A 20,840-nucleotide genomic window follows, 5' to 3' on the forward strand; every position below is an offset into this window, starting at 1 on the left:
AAGTTGGTCTTCCTGCCAGGGATGTTGCCTTTCTCGCACATCGTCTTTACCATCTTGGCAAGTTTGTTTTTCCCCAGGGCTTGGCAATTGTACCAGTGAAGCGCAGCCAAGTTGACGACGGGTTTGATGGACAGGTAAAAAGGCGCGTCCTCGTAGCGCATGGCTGGGGGCCGCCGCTGGGCATACTCCTTGTAGTCTTGCACAGGGCAGGTCTGCGGGGAGTGCTGGGTGGCGTACACCCGTGAGTCCGTCCCACCTCTCTTGCTCTTGGCATTGACGTCCCCGTTGTCTGGCCCCATCCACTCCAGGTACTCCAACCCGGTCTCTGTCACCCGCAGCCGGATGTCTCCCCACTTGAGGGTGGACCCATGGAAACCCGTGCAGTGTCCAAACGCCTTAGTGTTGTTCAGCCAGACAAAGGTTGTACCGGCTCAGTAAGCCTCTTTTGCGTAGGATAAGCTCATCAGCAAAGGTGAGCTTCATGGATTTGTGTGGCTTGTTTCCTTTTCCTTTACACCTCAACTCTATCTGCTTTTGCTTTAGAGCTTCCTGGGATCTCTTGAACTCCTTATCCCTGGTAATGCTGTATCCATACCTGTGCTCCTTAAGATACCGCTCCAGCCCACATTGATAGTTGGCCAGACTGTTTGGCTCGTATTCAGACCCATCCTTTTGTCTGGCGTCCACAAAGAAGGAAGCAAGGTAGGCATCAAGCTCTTTGCAGGGGATGACGTAGATCTCCCGAGTCTCAGAAGGATACTTGGAGATGAGGAATTCTCGGAAGTTGCGGAGAGCCGTCTGTGTGCTGCGAATGGTCTTCTCATTCTGCTCCCTGCTGAGCTCCGCTGCTCTCTCATCCTGGTCTGGAAGAGGGAGAAGGGGAAAGACAAAAGAAAGTCGAAGCAGTGAGTTTGTGTGACATGCTCTTCCCCAAAACAAGTTTCCTTAAGGAAAAAGAAAAGGAAAAAATTAAAATCAATTTCACAAAGAGCACTGGAAAACATCATTACATACCTGTCACATGACTGAAAAGCCAACTTCAGTTTCACAAATCATGCACTAGAGTATGGCACAAAACCAAAGTGAGCTCCTCATGACACTGGGGCACACTTTTGTGCATGGAGGTTTGTGGAAAACAGTGGGATTAGAAGCAGTCTGCTTTTTAGAACAAATATAAAGTAGAAGGTTTTTTTGGTGGATCCCAGTGCTGTGTGCAGGGCTCAATCTGTGTAATAAGCCCATTCTGAATTGCTTCACTTGTGAAACCAGAGGTTGTACTGGTTCCAATTTTTTTTCTACAAAAAGTAATTAAAGCATTATATTTTTGACAGTAAAAATTATCTTTAATCAGACACATTTTTAAAGAGCTAAATAAATACAGACAGAAATGTACAGTACAATATAATGCCGCACATCCGAACAAAGGAGTTGGCAGGTAAAACTACCACAGAACAATGTGTAATTTCCGAATGTACAAAAGGAAATAATATGTTCATGTCAGAAGATATGGAAAAAAAACCATGATTATACAGTCTCTCTACATAATCAGGCTGTATCTTGACACTGGAAGTACAATTGTGACCATTTCTTTTCATTGTGTAGAAAAATCAAATTCTAGAAACAACTTTATATTGCTCTGTAAGGACATTGACAAAGGTCCTTGCAATCACTCACATACCAAACCACAATATTCAGATTGTGAAAACACCACGGTTGTTTTACTGACAGCTGATTTTCATGCTGATCATAAGATAAGCATAAAAGGGAAAAGTTTTTTACATGTAAGTGATGTGCGTACTTAAGGACTGTTTTCTTGGCATATGCAAACGATCTGTCTGTGCAAGGATGCAGCTCACAAGCACATTGGTGGAACTGTCATTATGAATGTGGCAAAACTTTATGGTTTTAGAAAATGAACAACAAACGCAAAGAAGGAAAAACGTGAATGGAACATTCTTTTTTCTCTCTTCCACTTAATAAGCAGAAGAGGGGAAAAAAACAAGTTCCTTTTTGTTCTCACTGCAAAACCTATACATTTTGGTGGCCTTTCAGCAATGCCATGGTAGCACTCCCCAGGTGTTTCCCACCCAACATACACACCACAAAGTGGTATGGCACCAGGTGAAGTGTCCACTGCCTCTCTGTCATTCAGAACAAGCTCATGTCAGGCCATGCAGCACACCTGTGCTTGGCAGCAGTGCACAGATGCTTGCTCCTTGTGCTCGCTCTGACCTGCAAGTCTGTTAGCAGGGGAGGCAGCAGGGAAAAGAAGGTGGGCTCATCTCCTTCCCTAGCCCACCTGCAACGTTTCATGCGGTGCAGAAACACTGGTGCACAGCTGGGCAGCTTCCCCTTCACTCATCTCCAGAGTGACTCTGAAGAGAGCTCATGTCATCACCTCCAGACCACAGTTGCAGACAGAGGCACTGCCAGCGCCACGTCCCAGGACTTGCTGGCCAGCCAGGAATTAGGCTGAGTTTATATCCACCATGACCAGGTCCTGTGTCTTCACATCACATCCACAGCACTCAGTGAAACCTATTGAGAGGTGTCCTCAAACCCTCTGCAAAGCACAGAGAAGTGGGCATCTGCAGGCAAGGCCTTTGGAGGCTTTTGCAGCCATGCAAAATGCTGCCACAGAGCATGCAGGTCTGCTCTAACTGTGCTCAAGGGGGGAAAAGAAAAAGTCATCACCCTGTTTCAGAAACCGGTTTTAATACTGATGTCAGTATCAAAGAGCTCCTGGCAGCCCACAGAGAAGTCTCATGCTTTAGGCAATGCATAGGATAGATCCTTTTATTATGGCTAAAATAAAGAGACAATGCTGTTTGATGCTCTGAAACAAACATTTACTCCGGTACCTTGTTCTTTCCACCCACTACCACTAATTATAGCACCGCATAAGTAATCAGTGCTTTGACTGACAGCCCACATTTTAAGTACTGTTTCAATATAAACAGCACATATAATGTCTCAGTTTTATGCATGTCATCAATCACTACTTCTTAGAGGATAGCCTGTCACAACACAGCAGTGACTCCCCATCAGTCATTTATGTTATGGTATCTTTCCTTAATCTGCAAAGGAAATTGCCATAACTGCAACTAACAGTTATAAAACCCATGCTGAATGAAAGATCCCCCGAAGTTACATGAGCAAAACCATACTTCAGAAACACTGCATTTCTGCAGTGCTCTGGTTTGTTAGTCCACAAGGCAGGTGGGAAATGTTAAAGATAATGAGTCAGCTTCTCATCCAGCCACATCAGGAGAGCTATGTCAATTTTGACTGTGAATCCAGCCTGCAGTGCTGGTGGATTATTCTTCTCCTATGAGACCCCTCAAATATCTGGGATATCTCATAGCATAGGGCAAATGCAGGGAGGCAGTGAGCCAAAGTCATCAGATGTCGGCTGAGCACTGTCATCATCTGCATATGCTCTTCATCCGCAGCAAAAGCAGACAACACAGCTGAGACTAACTTAACTAAGACAACTCTTTACAGCCTAGGATAGCAGAGGAAGAAGACATAATCATAGGATCACAGAATCACAGAACTGTTATGGTAGGAAAAGACCTTTAATATCAAGTCCAACCCTTAACTATCTCTACCCCATGCCCACTTCTAAACCATGTCCATGAGCACTGTACCTAGACAGCTTTTAACTACACCCAAGGACAGTGACTCCACTACTGCCCTGAGCAGCCTGTGCCACTCTTTGATAACCCTTTCACTGTAGGGACATTTCCTAATATCTAACCTAAACATCCCCTGGCATAACTTGACACCATTTCCTCTTGTCCTATCAGTTGTAATCTGTGAGAAGAGACCCACATCCACCTTGTTACAGCCTCCTTTCAGGTAGTTGCAGAGGGCGATAAGGTCTCCCCTCAGCCTCCTTATCTTCAGATTACACAACCCCAATTACCTCAGCCGCTCCTTATAAGACTTATTCTAAAGACCCTCCACCATCTTTGCAGCCCTTCCTTAGACCCTTCTCCAGCACCTCAATGTCTTCCTTGTACTGTGGAGCCCAAAACTGAACACAATATTCAGGGCGTGGTCTCACCAGCGCTGAGTACAGGAGTACATCACTTCCCTGCTCCTGCTGCCCACGCTATTTCTGATAAAGGCCAGGATGCTGTTGGCTTTCTTGGCCACCTGGGTACACTGCTGGCTCATGTTCAGTCGGCTGTCAATCCCAGGTCTTTTTCTGCCAGTCAGCTCTCCAGCCACTCCAATTTTTTATTGTCCTTTACAGCAATAGCCAGATTGAGTCCCAGTTGGGCTTTGGCCCTTCTAATTTTCTCCCTGCATAGATTCACTAGTAGTCCTTCTGAGTGATCTGTCCCCTTTTCCAAAGGCCATAAACTCTCCTTTTATGTCTGAGTTCCAAGCAAAGCTCTCAGTTCAGCCAGGCTGGTCTTCTACCTCACTGCCCTGTCTTTTGGGATGTAGGGATGGCTCTTCCTGCACCTTCCTTCTTGAAAAGTGCCTAGCTTTCCTGGACTCCTTTGCCCTTCAGGACAGCCTCCTAAGGGACTCTGCCAATCAGTCTTCTGAACAAGCCAAAGTCTGCTCCATGAAAGTCCAAGGTGGTAGCTCTGCTAACCCCTCTTCTGACTTCTCTGAGAATCAAAAACTCTATCATTTCATGATCACTATGTCCAAGACAGCCTCCAACCATTACATCTCCTACAAGTCCTTCTCTGTTAACAAGCATCTTCCACACACTCCAAGAACATTTGGGACTGTTCCCTCTCTGCTGTATTGTATTCCCAGCACACATCTGGGAAGTTGAAGTACCCCATGAAAACAAGGTAGTGCTTGTAGAGTATTTAATCAGCCTCATCTTCCTGATTGGGCAGTCTGTAACAAACTCCCACCACAATGTCTGCCTTGTTGGCCTTCCCCTTGATTCTTACCCTTAGACACACAACCTTATCATCACCATCATTCAGTATTAGACATACATATCTCTCCCTGACATAGAGGGCCACTCCATTGCCTCTCATTCCTTGCCTGTACCTTCTGAAAAGTCGGTAGTTGTTGACTGCAGCACTCCAGTCACATGAGTCATCCAACCATGTTTCCATGATGGCAACTATATTGTAGTTTACTCACTGCACAATGGTCTCCTGTTCCTCCTGCTTGTTGCCCATGCTGCGTGCATTGGTACAGATGCCCTTCAGCTGGGCTAATGATCCTGCCACCTTTTTGGAGGGAGGAGCCCTAATTCCCACCAGACCATTCTCAGATGCTTCCACAGTTACCAGCCCATCAACTCTTGTGTTTTTGCTGCCACATGGATCACAATCACCCACCTCCACTGAGACAGCTGACTTTAAGACCTTACTACCACACTGTCCCACAGGTTCTGGCATGCCACTCCCAGGCTCCTCGCTAGCAAGCCCAGTTTTAACCCCATCCCCCTTTGAGTCTAGTTTAAAGTTTAATTCTTCATGTCATTAAAATCTTACTTCTTCATTTAACAAAGGAGATGTCATCGTGCTGAAAGAAACCATGTAATGTATCTCCAACTACCATGGAGACATAAATTGTATCCAAGCACAATTTTAATGTCTCCAAACTTTGTGTTTTCTGCTAATTTCATAATCTTATTCTCTTCTGTGGTGGTTGACCTTGGTCATCACATAAGCATCTCACAGCCACTTGCTCATACCTACCCTAGAGTGATGGGGCAGAGAATCACAGAATCACAGAATGTTAGGAGTTGGAAGGGACCTCAAAAGCTCATCCAGTCCAAGCCCCCTGCCAGAGCAGGATCACCTAGACCAGGTCACACAGGAACGCGTCCAGGCGGGTTTTGAATGTCTCCAGAGAAGGAGACTCCACAACCTCTCTGGGCAGCCTGTTCAGTGCTCCATAACCCTCACAGTAAAAATGTTTTTCCTCATGTTCACATGGAACCTCCTATGCTCCAGCTTGTACCCACTGTCCCTTGTCCTATCATTGGACATCATTAAGAGCCTGGCTCCATCCAAGAAAACCTATGAGTCATGACAAAGACAGTTTAATAACTGAAGGAAAGAGGAAAAAGAAACTCAACTGACAAGCGATGCAGAGGCACTCATTGATCACCTCCCACAAGTAGACCAATGCCCAGACAGTCTCTGATCAATGACAACCTCACCCCAAAAATCCCTCCCTATTGCTGAGCAGGATGTTGTAGGGCAGGGAATATCCCCTTGGTTAGTCTGGGTCAGCTGTCCCTTCTGTGTTCCCTACAAAGCTCTTGCTCACCCTAAGCCTAGCTGCTGAGGGGGCAGAGTGGGAAAAGAGAAAGCCTTGGCGCTGTGGAAGTCAGACTCATAAACACTGGTGTATCATTAATATAGTTTTAGTGACAAATCCTAAACACAGCAGGGTATGGGTGCCTAGGAGGAAAGTTAACCCTATTTCAAGTAGACCCAGTATAATTATGCCATTTGGATCATTAATGAAAAAGTGCCCAAGACCAGGAGCACCTTGCATCCTTTCTGTACAACCTTTGACAGCACAAGCAGACCATAAAAATAATTCTCTGGATGCAGCCTGCAAACGGCCCTTGTAAAATACAGCAAACCCATCTACTCTACACATCTCTACTTTGCCTACAGGAAGTAGAAATAGAATCAAGGACCTTACCACAGTCCGGATATTTGGCATTGATTGCTTCTGCTCTAGCCACATGGCCTTGTGATGCTGTCAGATAAGATTAGGCTGGTGTAATGTCATTTTGTTCCTTACAAAACCACCTAGACTGATGGATAAAGGCTACATAAAAGTAATTATATCATTAAGAACTCAAGACTAAAAGGCAACTCAATGCCATCAGAGTGAATTTTTGAAAATGTGTATGTTATGGTAAGGATGTGACAAGCTGAGGGGACTGTTGACATACAAGACTTCATATCTGGGCATGGGTATTGAAAGTGAATGTTCTCGTCCTGAGATATTTCCAATGTAACAGTTACTTGATGTTTGCTTGGTCTCACTTTGCTGCATCTTGCTCTAGAGAACAAATGCTCTTTTGGCCAGGGCTTAGTTGGGTTTTTTAAAAAATTTTCCGTGCTGCTGCTGGAAACTACGGAAAACACAGGTGGTGATCTATGTTAGTTTCTTGACCACTGCAAGCATAAACTTGCTTGCTCTTGGGCCTCTGTTGCTCACAGTATCATCAGCTCTTCAGTGTGCATGGGTTCCAAAACTGGGTAGAAGCACAGAAAGAAAATCACAAAGTGCTACCTAATACAGGAGAACATCTCTGTATCAGGAAATCCCTGAGCTGCAAATTGCTGGAGAACAGGAGGTGATATATATGCTTGCACCCTGCTTATAGTCTTCTGTAGGCTTTAGGAAGACAGATACTCTCATTTGTCTTGGCTAGTAAAACGGTCTGAACCAACCAACCAAAAGTTATTGTCATCACTGATCTACCAAGCCAAGCTCTCCTTAATGCCTTTTCTTTGTCATGACGCAAGTCTTTGGAGTTGGTAGTACTGTCACCCCTGTTTTACAGACTAGGAGCAGAAACATAAAATTAAATTGACTTGAAGATGCATCTCCTGAGGTCCTGCCCCCCAGCTGCATCACTGCACAACGAACCTGGTTAGAGCTCCTGTGCTTCCTATGTGATCCCACATTGTGACTTAATTTCCAAGAAAACCAGAATATGGCAGAAAAAGCCAGTAAAACTCACTCTTCTGTGGGATCCAGGATAAACTCCCAAATAAGAGTATGAAAAAGTGCCAAGTAGTTTAGATGTCCCAGTTTAAATGCAGCCAAAGCGATAAAGTGACCTGGCAGGGAATAAACAGCCGTGTGTCCCAGGCTAGCCTGCAACCATGAAATGATCACTTCCACAGAGCAACAGATGTCTTCTGATCTTTTAATAATCTGATCTTAATGCAGACAAAACTTAGCATTATCAGCAGAGTTATCAAACTCAGGGCTGTTTTTTTTCAGCTCACACACATACACACACTGAGACTCCCTGAAAAGGACATAACCTTAGTAATTACGTATGGTGGGGTGAAAGGCACTTGCTTCCACAACTGACAGATGCAGGCTGTTAATGTTCAGAGAGGGTTTGTAACATTAGTGGGAGTCATGAAACTGAGCTATTATTGCAAACAGCCTTAAACTCTGCTTAATGTAGGCAGTGAGATCTCAGAAGAAGTACATTAAAAGTAAGGTGGGTTTTTTGGTGGCAATCACACCACCAGTCAAAGTTTTCTCTGCCTGGTTTGTGTTCTGACTAGGAAAATGCTTTTTGCAGCAGACCCACTTCCACCAAAATGCTTTAATTCAGGTGAAACAGCCTAGTTAACAACACACAGGGCACCATGTATCTCCACACTGGAGCTAAGTGCTCTCTCTCCACGCCCCAGCACTTTGCAGGCTAACTTTTGCCCCTGCGCTGCAATTTATTATTGAAAAGCAGCAATACCCAATCTATGGGACATGGCCATACACAGACCACTAAAACAGTTAATGTAAACCACAGCCTGGTCCTACCTTTCTTTCCTCCTGTCCCCTTCTGTTTTGAGAAGCATCTGCAGGCAAACAACATTCTCAAGTCAACAACCACAGCGGGCAGAGGCTGTGCGGCTGCGTGGAGGAGGCATGGTCAAGCCATGAGGGGAAAGGCTGGGGGTGCCTTTGATGAATATGTCCTCCTGGAAGCAGTGCTACAGCTCCCTGTCAGGGGCGGCTGAATGACGTTGTATCACAGCATCTCCAAAACAGCAGTCCTCTTTCTGCAGGCAAAATTTAGAAAGCTGACAGCTGTTATTCACTATATGACAGGAATAACCAAAGGGAAGCCATTCTCCTGACTCATCACTGAATAGTGAGGGTGAAGGTAAGAGCAGGAGGTGTCCTCGGCAGAAATGCCTCTGAGCATTCACATAAACACTGTGAGATTAAGAGACAGGGAGAGCTAAACACTTAGGGAATGATATTTTTGGCACTTTTACTGTCTGGCATGGACTAACTTCCTTAGGGCATCTACACACATGCAATAGTCAAAGGCTTAAGTCAAAAATACATATGTTTTAATGTAATTATTTCATATCCAACAATAACAATTTCTTTAGGAGGTCCTAAGGCCAAATAAAGAGCACTTCCTGTGACATAATAATCATACCTATTTAAGCTTAAGCTTGGTGAGTCAGCATCAAAAGAGGGGGGAAAACCCTGTAACTGCCTGGAGACTTTCATCAAGTTTTGAGATCTAACAGCTTCTGAGCTCTGCAGGATCAGAGGACTAACTTGTTAGATGCAGATTACTGAAGCAGAAGTAAGCGTGCATGCACTTTTTCCAGAATTTCTGCCCTACCCATCTGATGTTGCCACTAAATTCTGTTTAACAATTAAAGTTCCCTACTTCAACTGCATTGTCAAGCTCTATGTAGTTTAACATTTTCAGAAAAGGCTTTCATGAACATGTAAAATCTGGAGTATGATAGAAATTTATTAATTAAGATCCACTTATGAAAGATGTTATGTTTTCTGGCCACAACAAATTATGCTTCTATTCAAGTTAACCTCCTCCAATGAAATTACCAGTGAAATACTTTGTGATTCCAAAATTAAAAAGCTTTAGATTCCATCACAGAAAAAAAGACACAGATTCCAAGCAGATAAGCATGGGAGTATTTACATATTGATATCTCCATGAAGTAAATCACTACAATAAACTTCAGTCAAGGTATGGGATGGTCTGATACGGGAATGCTTGCTCAGACACTAGTGTTGGTTATCAGTTTGTGATCACTTTCACTACTTTCTCACCACAACAGACTGAAAAGATACGAGGAATAGTTTTGGCTGCTGGCAAAGTCAACAATGAAATTCACATCAGTATTAATGGGACTACTGCATGATCCTCAGATAACAGAGAATTTGTAGCCATGACGAGATTAAGAATGTATGTCCTCCTATGACTGACTGGATCAACCTTTTATGCAGGCAATACTAGCAATCACTAATGAACGGTGTAGAACAGTAGCACTCTGGGGACTTTGATTTGTACAAGCTCCATTCCTTCTCCAGCTGGCTGTATGTGACACTTGAACCATTTCAACACAAATGCTCTAGAAATGCATTTTCTAAATAAAAAATGTTTTAATTAATTTCAAGTATGATCTCCATCTAGTTGTCTAGGTTTGGTTTTGTCAGGGCTAGTGGAAAAGAGAAGAATATAGCAACTCCATCTCTGTCAGGCTTGCCCAGCATTGCAGCACCTCACAGCAGGACACTATAGCTGCTCCCTGGGGCACAGCATGGAGAACAGCAGGAGCAGGAGATATTTTGCAAAATTATTGGAGAAACCACATATCTGGTACTTAGGTGATGTCCAGGAAAAATGTACTTGGCTCACAGCTGGTCTGGAGTCTGCCATTTTTGCTGCCCTGTTCACCTGGATTATAATCAAGCCTGGAACCAGCTCCAGGGCTACCTGTCCTGCCTCATCTACACTAGCTATTATCCTTTACAAGAGGTTTATAAAAACAAAATATTTGGACCATTATATAATTGACTGAGGTTCAGGGACCCAACTATGCATGGAGTTGGAGGACTTAAAAAACATGCTTGGAGTTTTCTATACTGCAAACCTAAAAAGATTAGAAAACTTTTTAAAAATGCGAAACCTCTTTCCTTTCAAAATAACTGACTAAACTTTCTTCAGCTGTGTTCACATCTAACACATAATTGCTCCTCTTTCAGAGCTCAGGTTAAAAAAAATCAGGCAGACTGCTGAAACTGGAGTGCTCCTGGAGTTGGTAAGTGGCAAAACTTCACAGTGTGAAGCAAATGACAGTTTTATGTTGAGCATACATCTTTGCATTCAACCACATAATCCTTCAGTAATTTCCAACCAATTTAGGGTTAACTCCACTTAGAAAACTAAAAGTACTGATTTCAGTTTAAGCCTAAAAACAAAAGACATTTTTGCCAATGATTTTCTTCATGTTCAATATTTAACTCTGGAAAATAGAATTCTATTTTACCCAAGGCTTTTTAGCAACGCAGTAAAATGCTGGCCTTTCAAAGCATGTTATCTTCTTCCTGATCTGTGGCAGAAGGAATTAAAGGAGTATAACAGTGACTCTCTAAGCTACCCTGAGAACTGGAAGCTGGATGATGCATGGCAGAAGCGATGCACTCATTTTCCAAGAGGACTTGGCTGGTTTGGCACCAGTCGAGAAAGCATTGCACACAAACATGCACATAAATCCTCAGCAGAATATTTGTTTTTCTTCCATATGAGTCTCCAGTTCAACAAAACATATTTTAAATGCATTCTGAATCAGAGTTCCTGTATTTAAGCATATGCTTATGCAGAAAGGTAGTAATCAACTGGACTTAAGTAATTTTATGTTTAGAAGGTGAGGAAGGAAGACAGGCACAACTGAATAACATGTGCATTAGATTACTTTTTTCCAAAAGTTGCTATGAGAAAAAAAGAAACAATCAAAATGAGGACAGAAAAACTGTAAAGATCTGAGAAAAACATCCTTTGTTGAATTAAGCATATTATTTAAAAATTAATGAAGCATCGGGGGAAAAATACAAATGCTCACGGCAAAAACCCATTTAATAAAAGAAAAACAAGAGGCTACATTTTCCATAAGGTTTCCACCTCTGCTCATACAGAGAAAGCCAGATTTACTTGTGTAAACAGATCTTGCAAGCACCAATTGCTCAGCCAGCAATTAAAATAGTAGGCTGGTTTGCACAAAATCACAGATACAAATTCATAGCAGATTTGGGAAAATCCACAGGCACAGTGGAATTTTGTGCCTGTCTGCAGTTGCAAGCTCTGTGGAAGAAGCATGAGAAGCAGGACACAAACATGTATCCCCTTTCAGTTTAGTCTCCTCTTTGCATGTCACTGACCCCGTATTGCCATCGTTTTAATGGCAGTTTTAATGTAATTTCATTTATAAGCTAGCTTTAATAAGCATAGTTGAGAAAACAGTGCAAGGAGTCTCAAAGGGACAAGCCAGGGCTATGGAGTCTGGCTGCTTTTGATTCACTCCAGACTGCAACTGAGAAGCTGAGTTGGGAAATATAGAAGGGAAATAAAGACGAGGGGGAGAGGCGGGAGAATCAGAACAAAAGGATGTGGAAAAAGGAACAACACTGGAGAGAGAGATTAAAACCAGATGAGATTCCTCATCATCTGAAATCTAATTTACATCATGGTTTCAGAATGAGGCAGTCTGACTGGGGCAACAAGCAGTGAAACAAAGAAAAGGAGAATGTAATAAATATTTTATTACATTCATAATAATAAGCTGCACTTTAGGTCTTGGCCAAAGTGTATTCTTAAATCAAGCTGAGAATGTGAGCAGTTTCAGACTTAAAAGCATGAGGCCCACTTGATTGTAATTAACATAATAAATCTTACTGTGGTGCTCTCTACACAGGCTGACAGCTTTTAGTTGATATATAGCTTATTAGAGACTGCAGACATTTCTCCTTCTATTTTATTAAAGTGCCATTGCTAGTGAATCAAAAGGTATGTTTTTCTATTCTGGCTGAACCATCTACTGCAGATGTAATAGGAAACATGTGTTTGGAGCTCCTGGCACTGATTTTTGATAATGCAGATTGCAGCACATGCATCCCAAAGAACTGCATTTCAGTACCTTTTCTCCCACCTCCATCTGTAATTTAGAAAAGTATTAAAATTGCCTTGTTATTGAACTTGCAGTTTTATTTCTGAAATTCTCTCTTGGTGCCTTTGCCCAGCCAGACCAATTCGCTTTTACCTTTCCACACTCTATATCCTCCAGTATGTGTGAAGCAAGCTACAAAGGCACAAACTCTGTGATGAGCTTACAATTTACAACCTTGCCTAACTAGTTTCAACACACATTTTTAATGCATGTATTTCCTTTGTCTGCACTGGGTCAGAGAGCAGAATTTAAGGACTAGCTCTTTACACAGTTCTCCAGAGGGTGAAGTGCAGCACTTCAAGTGAAACAGCTCCTAAAGAGGATTTTTTCAGTCTGCTTTTCTGTTTTGAGCCTGTGCTGAGAGTTCTCTCTTCCTTGCACTCCAGAAAAAAAAAATCTGCAAACACAACTCTCACGATATTAGGAAGGGGTGGAATTTGAAGGATGTAAAGGTCCTACAAGGTTGAGGGACACTCAACAGCTGGGCAGAGGGAAAAGACATGAATACATCCCAAACTGGGGAAAGGCTGGGGTTCAGTACTCTGCTGGGCAGCTGTCCACAGCCCATGGCTTTGCAGACCAAAGCACAGAGACTGCTCAGGCGAGCCACAGCGCGCCCGGGCATTACCCAGGACAGGGAGTCCCAGCTGCAAATTCTGCACAGGGAGGAGATGAAGAAGTAAGGAATGTGGATTCGTTGTTCATGGCACAACTCATTTATTTCTGTCCTTGAATATGTTTAAACTTAGTTTATCATCGTTTAATTGAATAGATACTTAGTTGCATTTTGCAGCTCTACTTGAGTAAAGTCTCTTTAAATAAACTGAGGAGTTTCAATTTTTTTCTAGCTGTGTACACACACACAGAGCATACACACACATACACACCTCTTTGTTGCTCAGAATTTTGTTATTACTTCTCTTTTGACATTGTCAAAATTTTCCTGTCAGGACTGTACTGTGATTTCCATAAAAATAATTTGTTCTTCTATATGGGATATAAACAATAATTTCCCTTGCTTCTGAATGAGTTTATACCAAAACTGACAGTGACTAATTCATGTAAGAGGTGACATGGGGTATAGTTTAATGGATATAATTATGAATGTATGTTATATATATATATATATACATATATATACACATGGCTATTTTATTATGCGGTAGCACAATAAACAGTCTGATGTATTTAACAACTGTACAAGTGAATGGTAAATGGGAGAATTTATTTGTCAAACTCTAAGTTTTCTAAGGGCTATTTGAAATCAGGGAAAGGAAACAGGCAAAAAGACACTTCTTTATATAGAGGGAAAAAAACAAAATGTAAATCTGGGAGCAAATAGCAAAGCATACACCAGCATATAGGCATCTCTGTTGCACTGTTGTGCCAAGAAGAGTTTTCCTGTCTGTTAATCTGTTTTTGTTCATGTATAGTCAGCAAGAGAAAGCAAGTCCCAAACAACTGGCAGCGTACCATTTCCCAAGAGTCAGAGACAGAAAAAATTCCCCATAACTTGGCACATCCACAAGACTGAATGACAGAGTTCACCACAATCGGGTCCAAGTCACGGACAAAATTAAATTATTCCCACACAGAAAACTGTTCTGCATTTCATTCATACTGCTATCCTTGACCAGCCACAGTATTAAAGCAGACATGAGGTAGATACCCAATAAAGAGAGAGGTTAGTGTAAACAGAAAATTGAAGCAAGCTAATCAAATATCAGAGATGAATGTCCTTATCTTTCACAGGCTTCATCTTTGGGTACAGGTATGACCTGCTGGAAATAATTCAGTAATACAGCACAGTCAGCTTTTGCACTGGAGTGATGTGACATGGGTCAGAATAGCTCAGAATCAATTTTTTTTCTTCTCTGAACAAAACAGAAGGCCAGCTTTTTCCTTTCCTTTTTTTTTCCCCCAACCCCCAAGGACAAATCAGCATGCAATTAAATATTATTAATCCATAGTTGTACAGTTTCAAATAATGCTTTCATCGTGAAGACTTAGTTAATGGAAAGCAACAAGAGACCACAGTGTCGCCGCCAGTCTAAAGATACCTCGAGTTTAATCAACAGGCATACATACAGTATCACTCTCGGTGCATGTGCACCTACTGTTCAATTAAAGTTAATGGGAGCAACAGGTATACATCAGAAAATGCAGTCAAGGCACTTAATGATCAATTTGTAATTAAGGACATAACATAGAGCTTTCATCAGACTCAGCAAGGTCTTCAGCACCACTTTTCAGTGTTCATACATGAACCAGCAGCTCCCTGTTCCTGGCTCCCACCAGAGTCAGGGTTTGGTGGCAGCTGCTGCCTCTAACACAGCAACATTTGAGTGACCAGCAGCATACTCCCATTTTTGCAGGGCAGCATCACCTGGCTCCAGACAAATGTAGACTCATTTGGGAAAGGAAAATACAGTTCTGCCCATGGGTTCCACAGCCACATTCAAGCTGTTCAGAGCAACTGCTTTGGAAAGCAGCTTTTGTGAGACCCCAGTCAGTGGAGTGCCCCAGCAATAAAGATTCATCAGGGAAAGCAGGCATTTCAGTTTCTCTCTCTTGAGGGTCTGATTTAATAGCCTGGTTCTACACTACCTGCAAACAGCATGGGCATATGCCTCACTTTAGCATACTTTATCAAAGAAAGATGGATTTCAGCATGTTTTAGGGCTACCAGGATCTGGATGTTTTAGTAAGCACTGCTCTGTGCTGTGCCAGCCATAATAAAGTACCTATAGCCATGCTACTTTCTTTTCTAGAAAAATTCAAATAAGAATTTTTGTATTCAAAATCGTTATCTTGCTTAGATAGACAGAAAACACACTAAAAAATTTTACTGATATCTTTCACGCTCAAGCAGGTTTTGGGTTCTTTGCATGCACAAAAAGAAGAAGACATGACAGAACAAGACTCATTAAGAGAGAAATAATTTAGGTGTGAGGAATATGGGAGAAATGAGAAGTCACTGTGTGCTGGCTTCACAGAACAGCTTATGCAAAAATGGCATGCTCTCATCATGGAAACAGGTGAAAACAATTCTTCCCAAGGTTTCTGTTGCTATTAAAAGCTTAGACCTTAAATATATATGTGAAATAATTCTTCTGTAGGTATATTTACTGAAGTACCAGCCTTTCCAAAGTGGAAAAACACTCTCAGAAAGCATCCTGACCTAAAACACCAAGTCCTTTGTTACCTTTCCATTCCAAAACCCCACTCAAAGTGCAAAAGAAAAGTGCACATCTGAGGTCTCTCCAGGGTCACTGCCCCTCTTGGCTGCTGTGCTGTACCTCCTCTGCAGATCCCAATCTGATCCTGCCTTGCCTCTCTTGTCTTACTTACAGACTCACAAATCGTAAGATGAAAATAGCTCCAAAATTAAACTGAGCCATTGCAAAGACCACACAAAAAATGAGATCTCTGATCAAAACCACCATGTAAAATAATCAGTTTCCTAAAAATAAAGCGCTGTCCAGTACAGACTCATCCAGTTTCCTTTGTTGTTTCCATATGTTTTCAGGACAGCTGGAAGCAGCAAAGGCCTTATTTTCTTCCTTTATATACCAGTATCACAAAACACAGCACTTGGCACAGAAGCCTGTTTAAGACAACTTTAGTGAAAGGGAGAGCATAGCATCTATATCATGTTGGTCTTGCAGAAATTATTGTTTTCTGCTTCATCACTTGTGGTTCTTACTTTTTGCTTCTCTGCCTTTCATGTTGGTGTAATAGAGGATACATTTCTAAGTCTGAAACCAGCAGTGATGCTCCAACACACAAGCATTCACTGAAGTGAGAAGTTTCCCTTCCAATATGATACACTATCTTACTTAATACTGTTTTGCTATGGTACTTTGAACTAAAAATATATTTAAATGTCAGTAATTCTCAGTGATGCAATTCCTCTATTCAGAACCCCCGAGAATATTCCCGACTGTTTGGCAGCTGAACTTGGCACACTTTGCAGACTTAATCCTTAAAAACTGCCAGAGCCTGGGTGCAACAGATCTTTCTGAGGGTATGGATTCAATTCCCTCCTAGTTACAGACAAGAAGTTTCCAGAGGCTGCATGGAAACTACCATTCCTCACCTGTTACAGAGGATCAACAGGTCTTTGCAGCTTTTATTGCAGGAATATAACTCAAAGCCCATCCCCAAACATCTTCCACAGCAACTTACTTTCGGCATGAATACTTATCAACAGTTTCCTCCAAAGTTTATGTAAATATATATTCAATAATGCTGCTGCCAGGAGATATATTTGCGTGCTGCAGGTAGTTCCACTTGGAGGAGGTCCATGGTAAACAGAGGAAACAAGCCCTGACGTGAAAAAAAGCAGCAGCCTATTCTCTTGTGTGCACAGCTGCTTTGATGAATACTTAATATTTAGGAAAGCAACAAGACCACCCTCTACATGACAAGTCCACCTCTGGTCTTCAAGGTTGCAAAGAGGTAAGCATGAGCCTTCTGTATCTGGAAGGAATTTTCACTAAAGAAAATAGATGTGGAATCCTGAAATGGTGAATAAATATATGTCTTAAGGACAGTGAAAATCTAAAGACATTGTAATACTTGATGAGTCTTCATTTGCGTGTTCTCCTGCAAGAATTAATGTCTCGATAAATGCTTCTTGTAGGAACAGCTTCAGAAAACAGTCTTCTATTAGAATTATTAGTACTATGGTTTCTTTTTTTTTTATCATCATGCTGTGTACCCACATGATAAAAGCAAACAGATGGCTACTTTGCCAAGGCTGAATTAGTCCTTTTTATGATACTGTCCTGCTTTTAAAAAGAACTCCCTCACGATATTATAAAGATAAGTATTATCAGCCTCATTAGCAGAACTTCTAGAATAAAGCCCCCAAAACATGTGTTTGTAATTTAACAGCATTTGGACACAGATAATTAAGGGTGGGAATGGGCTGGCAAATCTGTACTGCAAGATCAGAAGACAGTAGCAGTACAGGAGGTGGTTAATCAACTCACTACCTTCCTTTTTCTGATTATTAAAACTATAATGATCTATTTTTATTCTAAATAAGCCAGGCCCTTGCAACGTACAAAAAAAAAAGTACTATGCTTTTTGTAATTATGTATGTCAGCACTTACTATTTCTAGTTCAGCTGCTAGAGCAAGAATAGATATCAATTATGGGACCTGAAGAGCCAGCAGTGGACTCTGAACTCTTTAGTCCAACACAAAGAGGAAGAGACTGTCTCACCCCTACATGTGTTTAATTGCTTGCTTAGCCACATTCAGCAGCACATGTCCCTGGAGCCAGGCTTCAGCAGTCACTTTAGTCAAAAGTCATCAATCTTTGTATGTAAATTACAAATACAGAGAGCAATCAGCAATTATTTGAATGTTCTTGGAAGAGTTTAAATAAGGGTTTGTAACTTTCTTTTGACATGATTATTTGCCTTGTGTTACATTCACTCTTGGTACAGTTTCACTGGACTTGGAAGAATTACAGCAGAGATTAATCTGGCTGTTCTGTATGTATGGCTGATACTTTATATACCTCTAAAAAGGCACTATTTTTTCTTTTTTTGTGCTTCTTTGGAATGTGCTACCTGCCACATTTTTTTCCTTGCAGTGTAAACAGTGATTTATGAGTTTAAGCTAAACCTAGTCAAAACTGGCAGTTCATGAGGTGTGGGGGACTTCTTTCTCCTCTAAGTATTGTAACATTTTGATGCTTATCTAACAGCTCCCAATCCATATGCCTGTACATGTAAAATATCACCCAGCAGCCTGGCAAGTTCAACTATGGATATGCATGGTGGCATTGTGATGGTATCCACAGAACATGATTTGCTACATCTCTGACAGAAGTAACAACACTAGTCACTTCATTTACAGATAATTTTATTTTGCATCTCTACTCACTACTCTTTGCACTCTGCACATTTTGTACATAAGTATTTTACATCTTTTTAATGTATTCTCATGGACTTCTTTGCTCCTGTATTTACAGTGTTGGACTACAGTTGTCTTGTTAATCCAAAGCACATCTTCATCCTCAGCCTTCAGGTGGAAAGTGAGTATTCTTCATAAATACTTCAGCAAATCTGCTTACGAAGAATCAAAACTTGCTTTCTTACACAATAACCTCTGTCCTTCTCTGAGTCATAGCCTTCCTCCCGTATTATTCTGCAATAACACCAGATCTTTTCCATTCATGGTTTCAGACAGCCAAATGTCACTAATTTCTCTAGGCTGCATGTACTGCAACCAAAAGCATCATGTTTCTTACTCACCTTTTACCTTCACCTTGCCCTTGGTGGGTCTTGGACATAAAAAACAGACCAAGTACTACCAAAAGGAAAAGAAAAAGCAGGCTGTTTGGGAAGTAGAAATTGCAAAAATTCCCTGCTATCCACCATTGCAAAAATCTCTTTCTGATCAGATGTGGGTTCTCTCATTTTTTCCGCAAGAAAAAAAAGGACTAAATAGTACCTACATAGATTCTTGAAGGCTTTGCTAATAAAGTGGTAAAGGACAAGTTGAAAATTCACAGATGAATATTCACTTATTACACTGAATTTTGCTCCCCCAAAATCAGTATATCCCTCAATGCTTAGATGGAGATCTGAACCAAACAGAAATCAGTGTCTAACCTCACTGAATCTTCATTGGAATGCCACTTCATTTTTAAGACACAAAAACACCTTTTTAGAGTCCCTGCTTACACATTCAGTTTAAATAAAGAGAGTAAAAGAGAAGACAAAAATGTTTGAAAGATAAACTAGTCCAAAAGTATAATGTGGCTTAAACTGGCCTAAGCTAACATTTATTACCATGGATTTCATGGAGAATCTCACTCAAACTTTCATGACCTATGAGATTACCATGCATGTAAACTATCATCAACTGGGTCTGACACAAATGCAAGGATACGTGACTTACACTAAAACTCAAAGCAATATTTCTTGCTGGTTGGATCACATCCTTTAATCATAACTTATCATTTAAGGCCTTAGGTATTCCTACAAACACCTCATGAACATATGACCAGTCCTAATGAGACGGGGAGCAAGGCTTCACATGTTATTTTAAAATTAAGAAACACTTCATAGGGAACAAGACAGAATTCCCTGCTCGCTTTCAACTATGCATCTGTAATAAATTCACTTGCCAACATTGCCCACTTTTCTGTAACTTGAAGATTTATTAATGCCAGCACTTCTTTCCCAAAGGAGCAGGCTCCATGGAAATCAGAAACTTTACTGACATGAGCATCAAGTTTTAGCTGTATGTCAATCATTTTACCCTAGTTAAAAATGCAGCTACCTCTGAGTTCAAATAACAGTGTATTACAGCAATGCTATACCAGGCTGAGGAGAGGAACTGCACAATACTTTTTAAGGCCGACACAAGAAATTTAAGTATTGAGATCATAATTGACTGTACTGGAATCTGGACAGCACACTGAGATAACATTGCTGTCTATGCAAGAAGGGCTGGAAGTTTTTGAGGGCTGATTTACACAGTGGGTGTAAATCCAGGTGCAATCCCACTTTGTCCTCACAGTGAGACACCAGCCATGGACCAACCCTGCTCTGAAAACTATATAAACGTGAGAATGTGGCACTGCGTCCATTCTTGTAAGGTTTAATTCTAAGCAGTAACAACTATTGACCTTGTTTGGCTTCTGAGGTTCTGGCAAAAGCAATCTGAAAGGCTTTCAATTTTTAATTTATCTTTTGAAAAGTAAATCACGCTTCAAGACAGCACACATCTACACGGAAAAGTTCTGCCTAGGCTTGTATTCCATTGCCTCAGCTATAAAAAGACCTATAAACCTGTCCTAAACGAGCACTTTCCTCATAGCAGCAGTAACACTTTCTCAGGAGGGGCACTCCTGGTTCGTGCTCAGTTGAGATCTTCCAAATCCTCTTCTAAGTGTAGATGTGGTGGTTTCTGTATCCAATGACTTACAAGGTGGCAGGACCAGGGCATCCTTGTGCAATGCAGCACCTCCTCCCTGGCCACCCCCTCATCCAGACATGCCTGGGAAACCACCCCCAAAAATGCCACCACCCCTCAACACCCACCCAGCATACTACCTGGCATCGTCTGTGCTGCTACCTCAGGGGTGGCAGTGGGGGCAGCATGGGGCTGCTGCTGGCTGGGG

General features: G+C 41.7%; 1 protein-coding gene across 1 annotated transcript in view; it reads right to left on the reverse strand.

The window, feature by feature from the left end:
- LOC104548014 overlaps positions 1 to 20,840 on the reverse strand; it is a 22,661-nt gene that overhangs the window by 659 nt on the left and 1,162 nt on the right. The window contains 2 exon segments of the mRNA XM_010193916.1: positions 3 to 420; positions 422 to 944. Of these exon segments, the coding sequence (XP_010192218.1) occupies positions 3 to 420; positions 422 to 944 (941 nt within the window).

The sequence above is a fragment of the Mesitornis unicolor genome, unplaced genomic scaffold, assembly GCF_000695765.1.
Source record: "Mesitornis unicolor isolate BGI_N332 unplaced genomic scaffold, ASM69576v1 scaffold15711, whole genome shotgun sequence".
In the NCBI taxonomy this organism is placed as follows: domain Eukaryota; kingdom Metazoa; phylum Chordata; class Aves; order Mesitornithiformes; family Mesitornithidae; genus Mesitornis; species Mesitornis unicolor.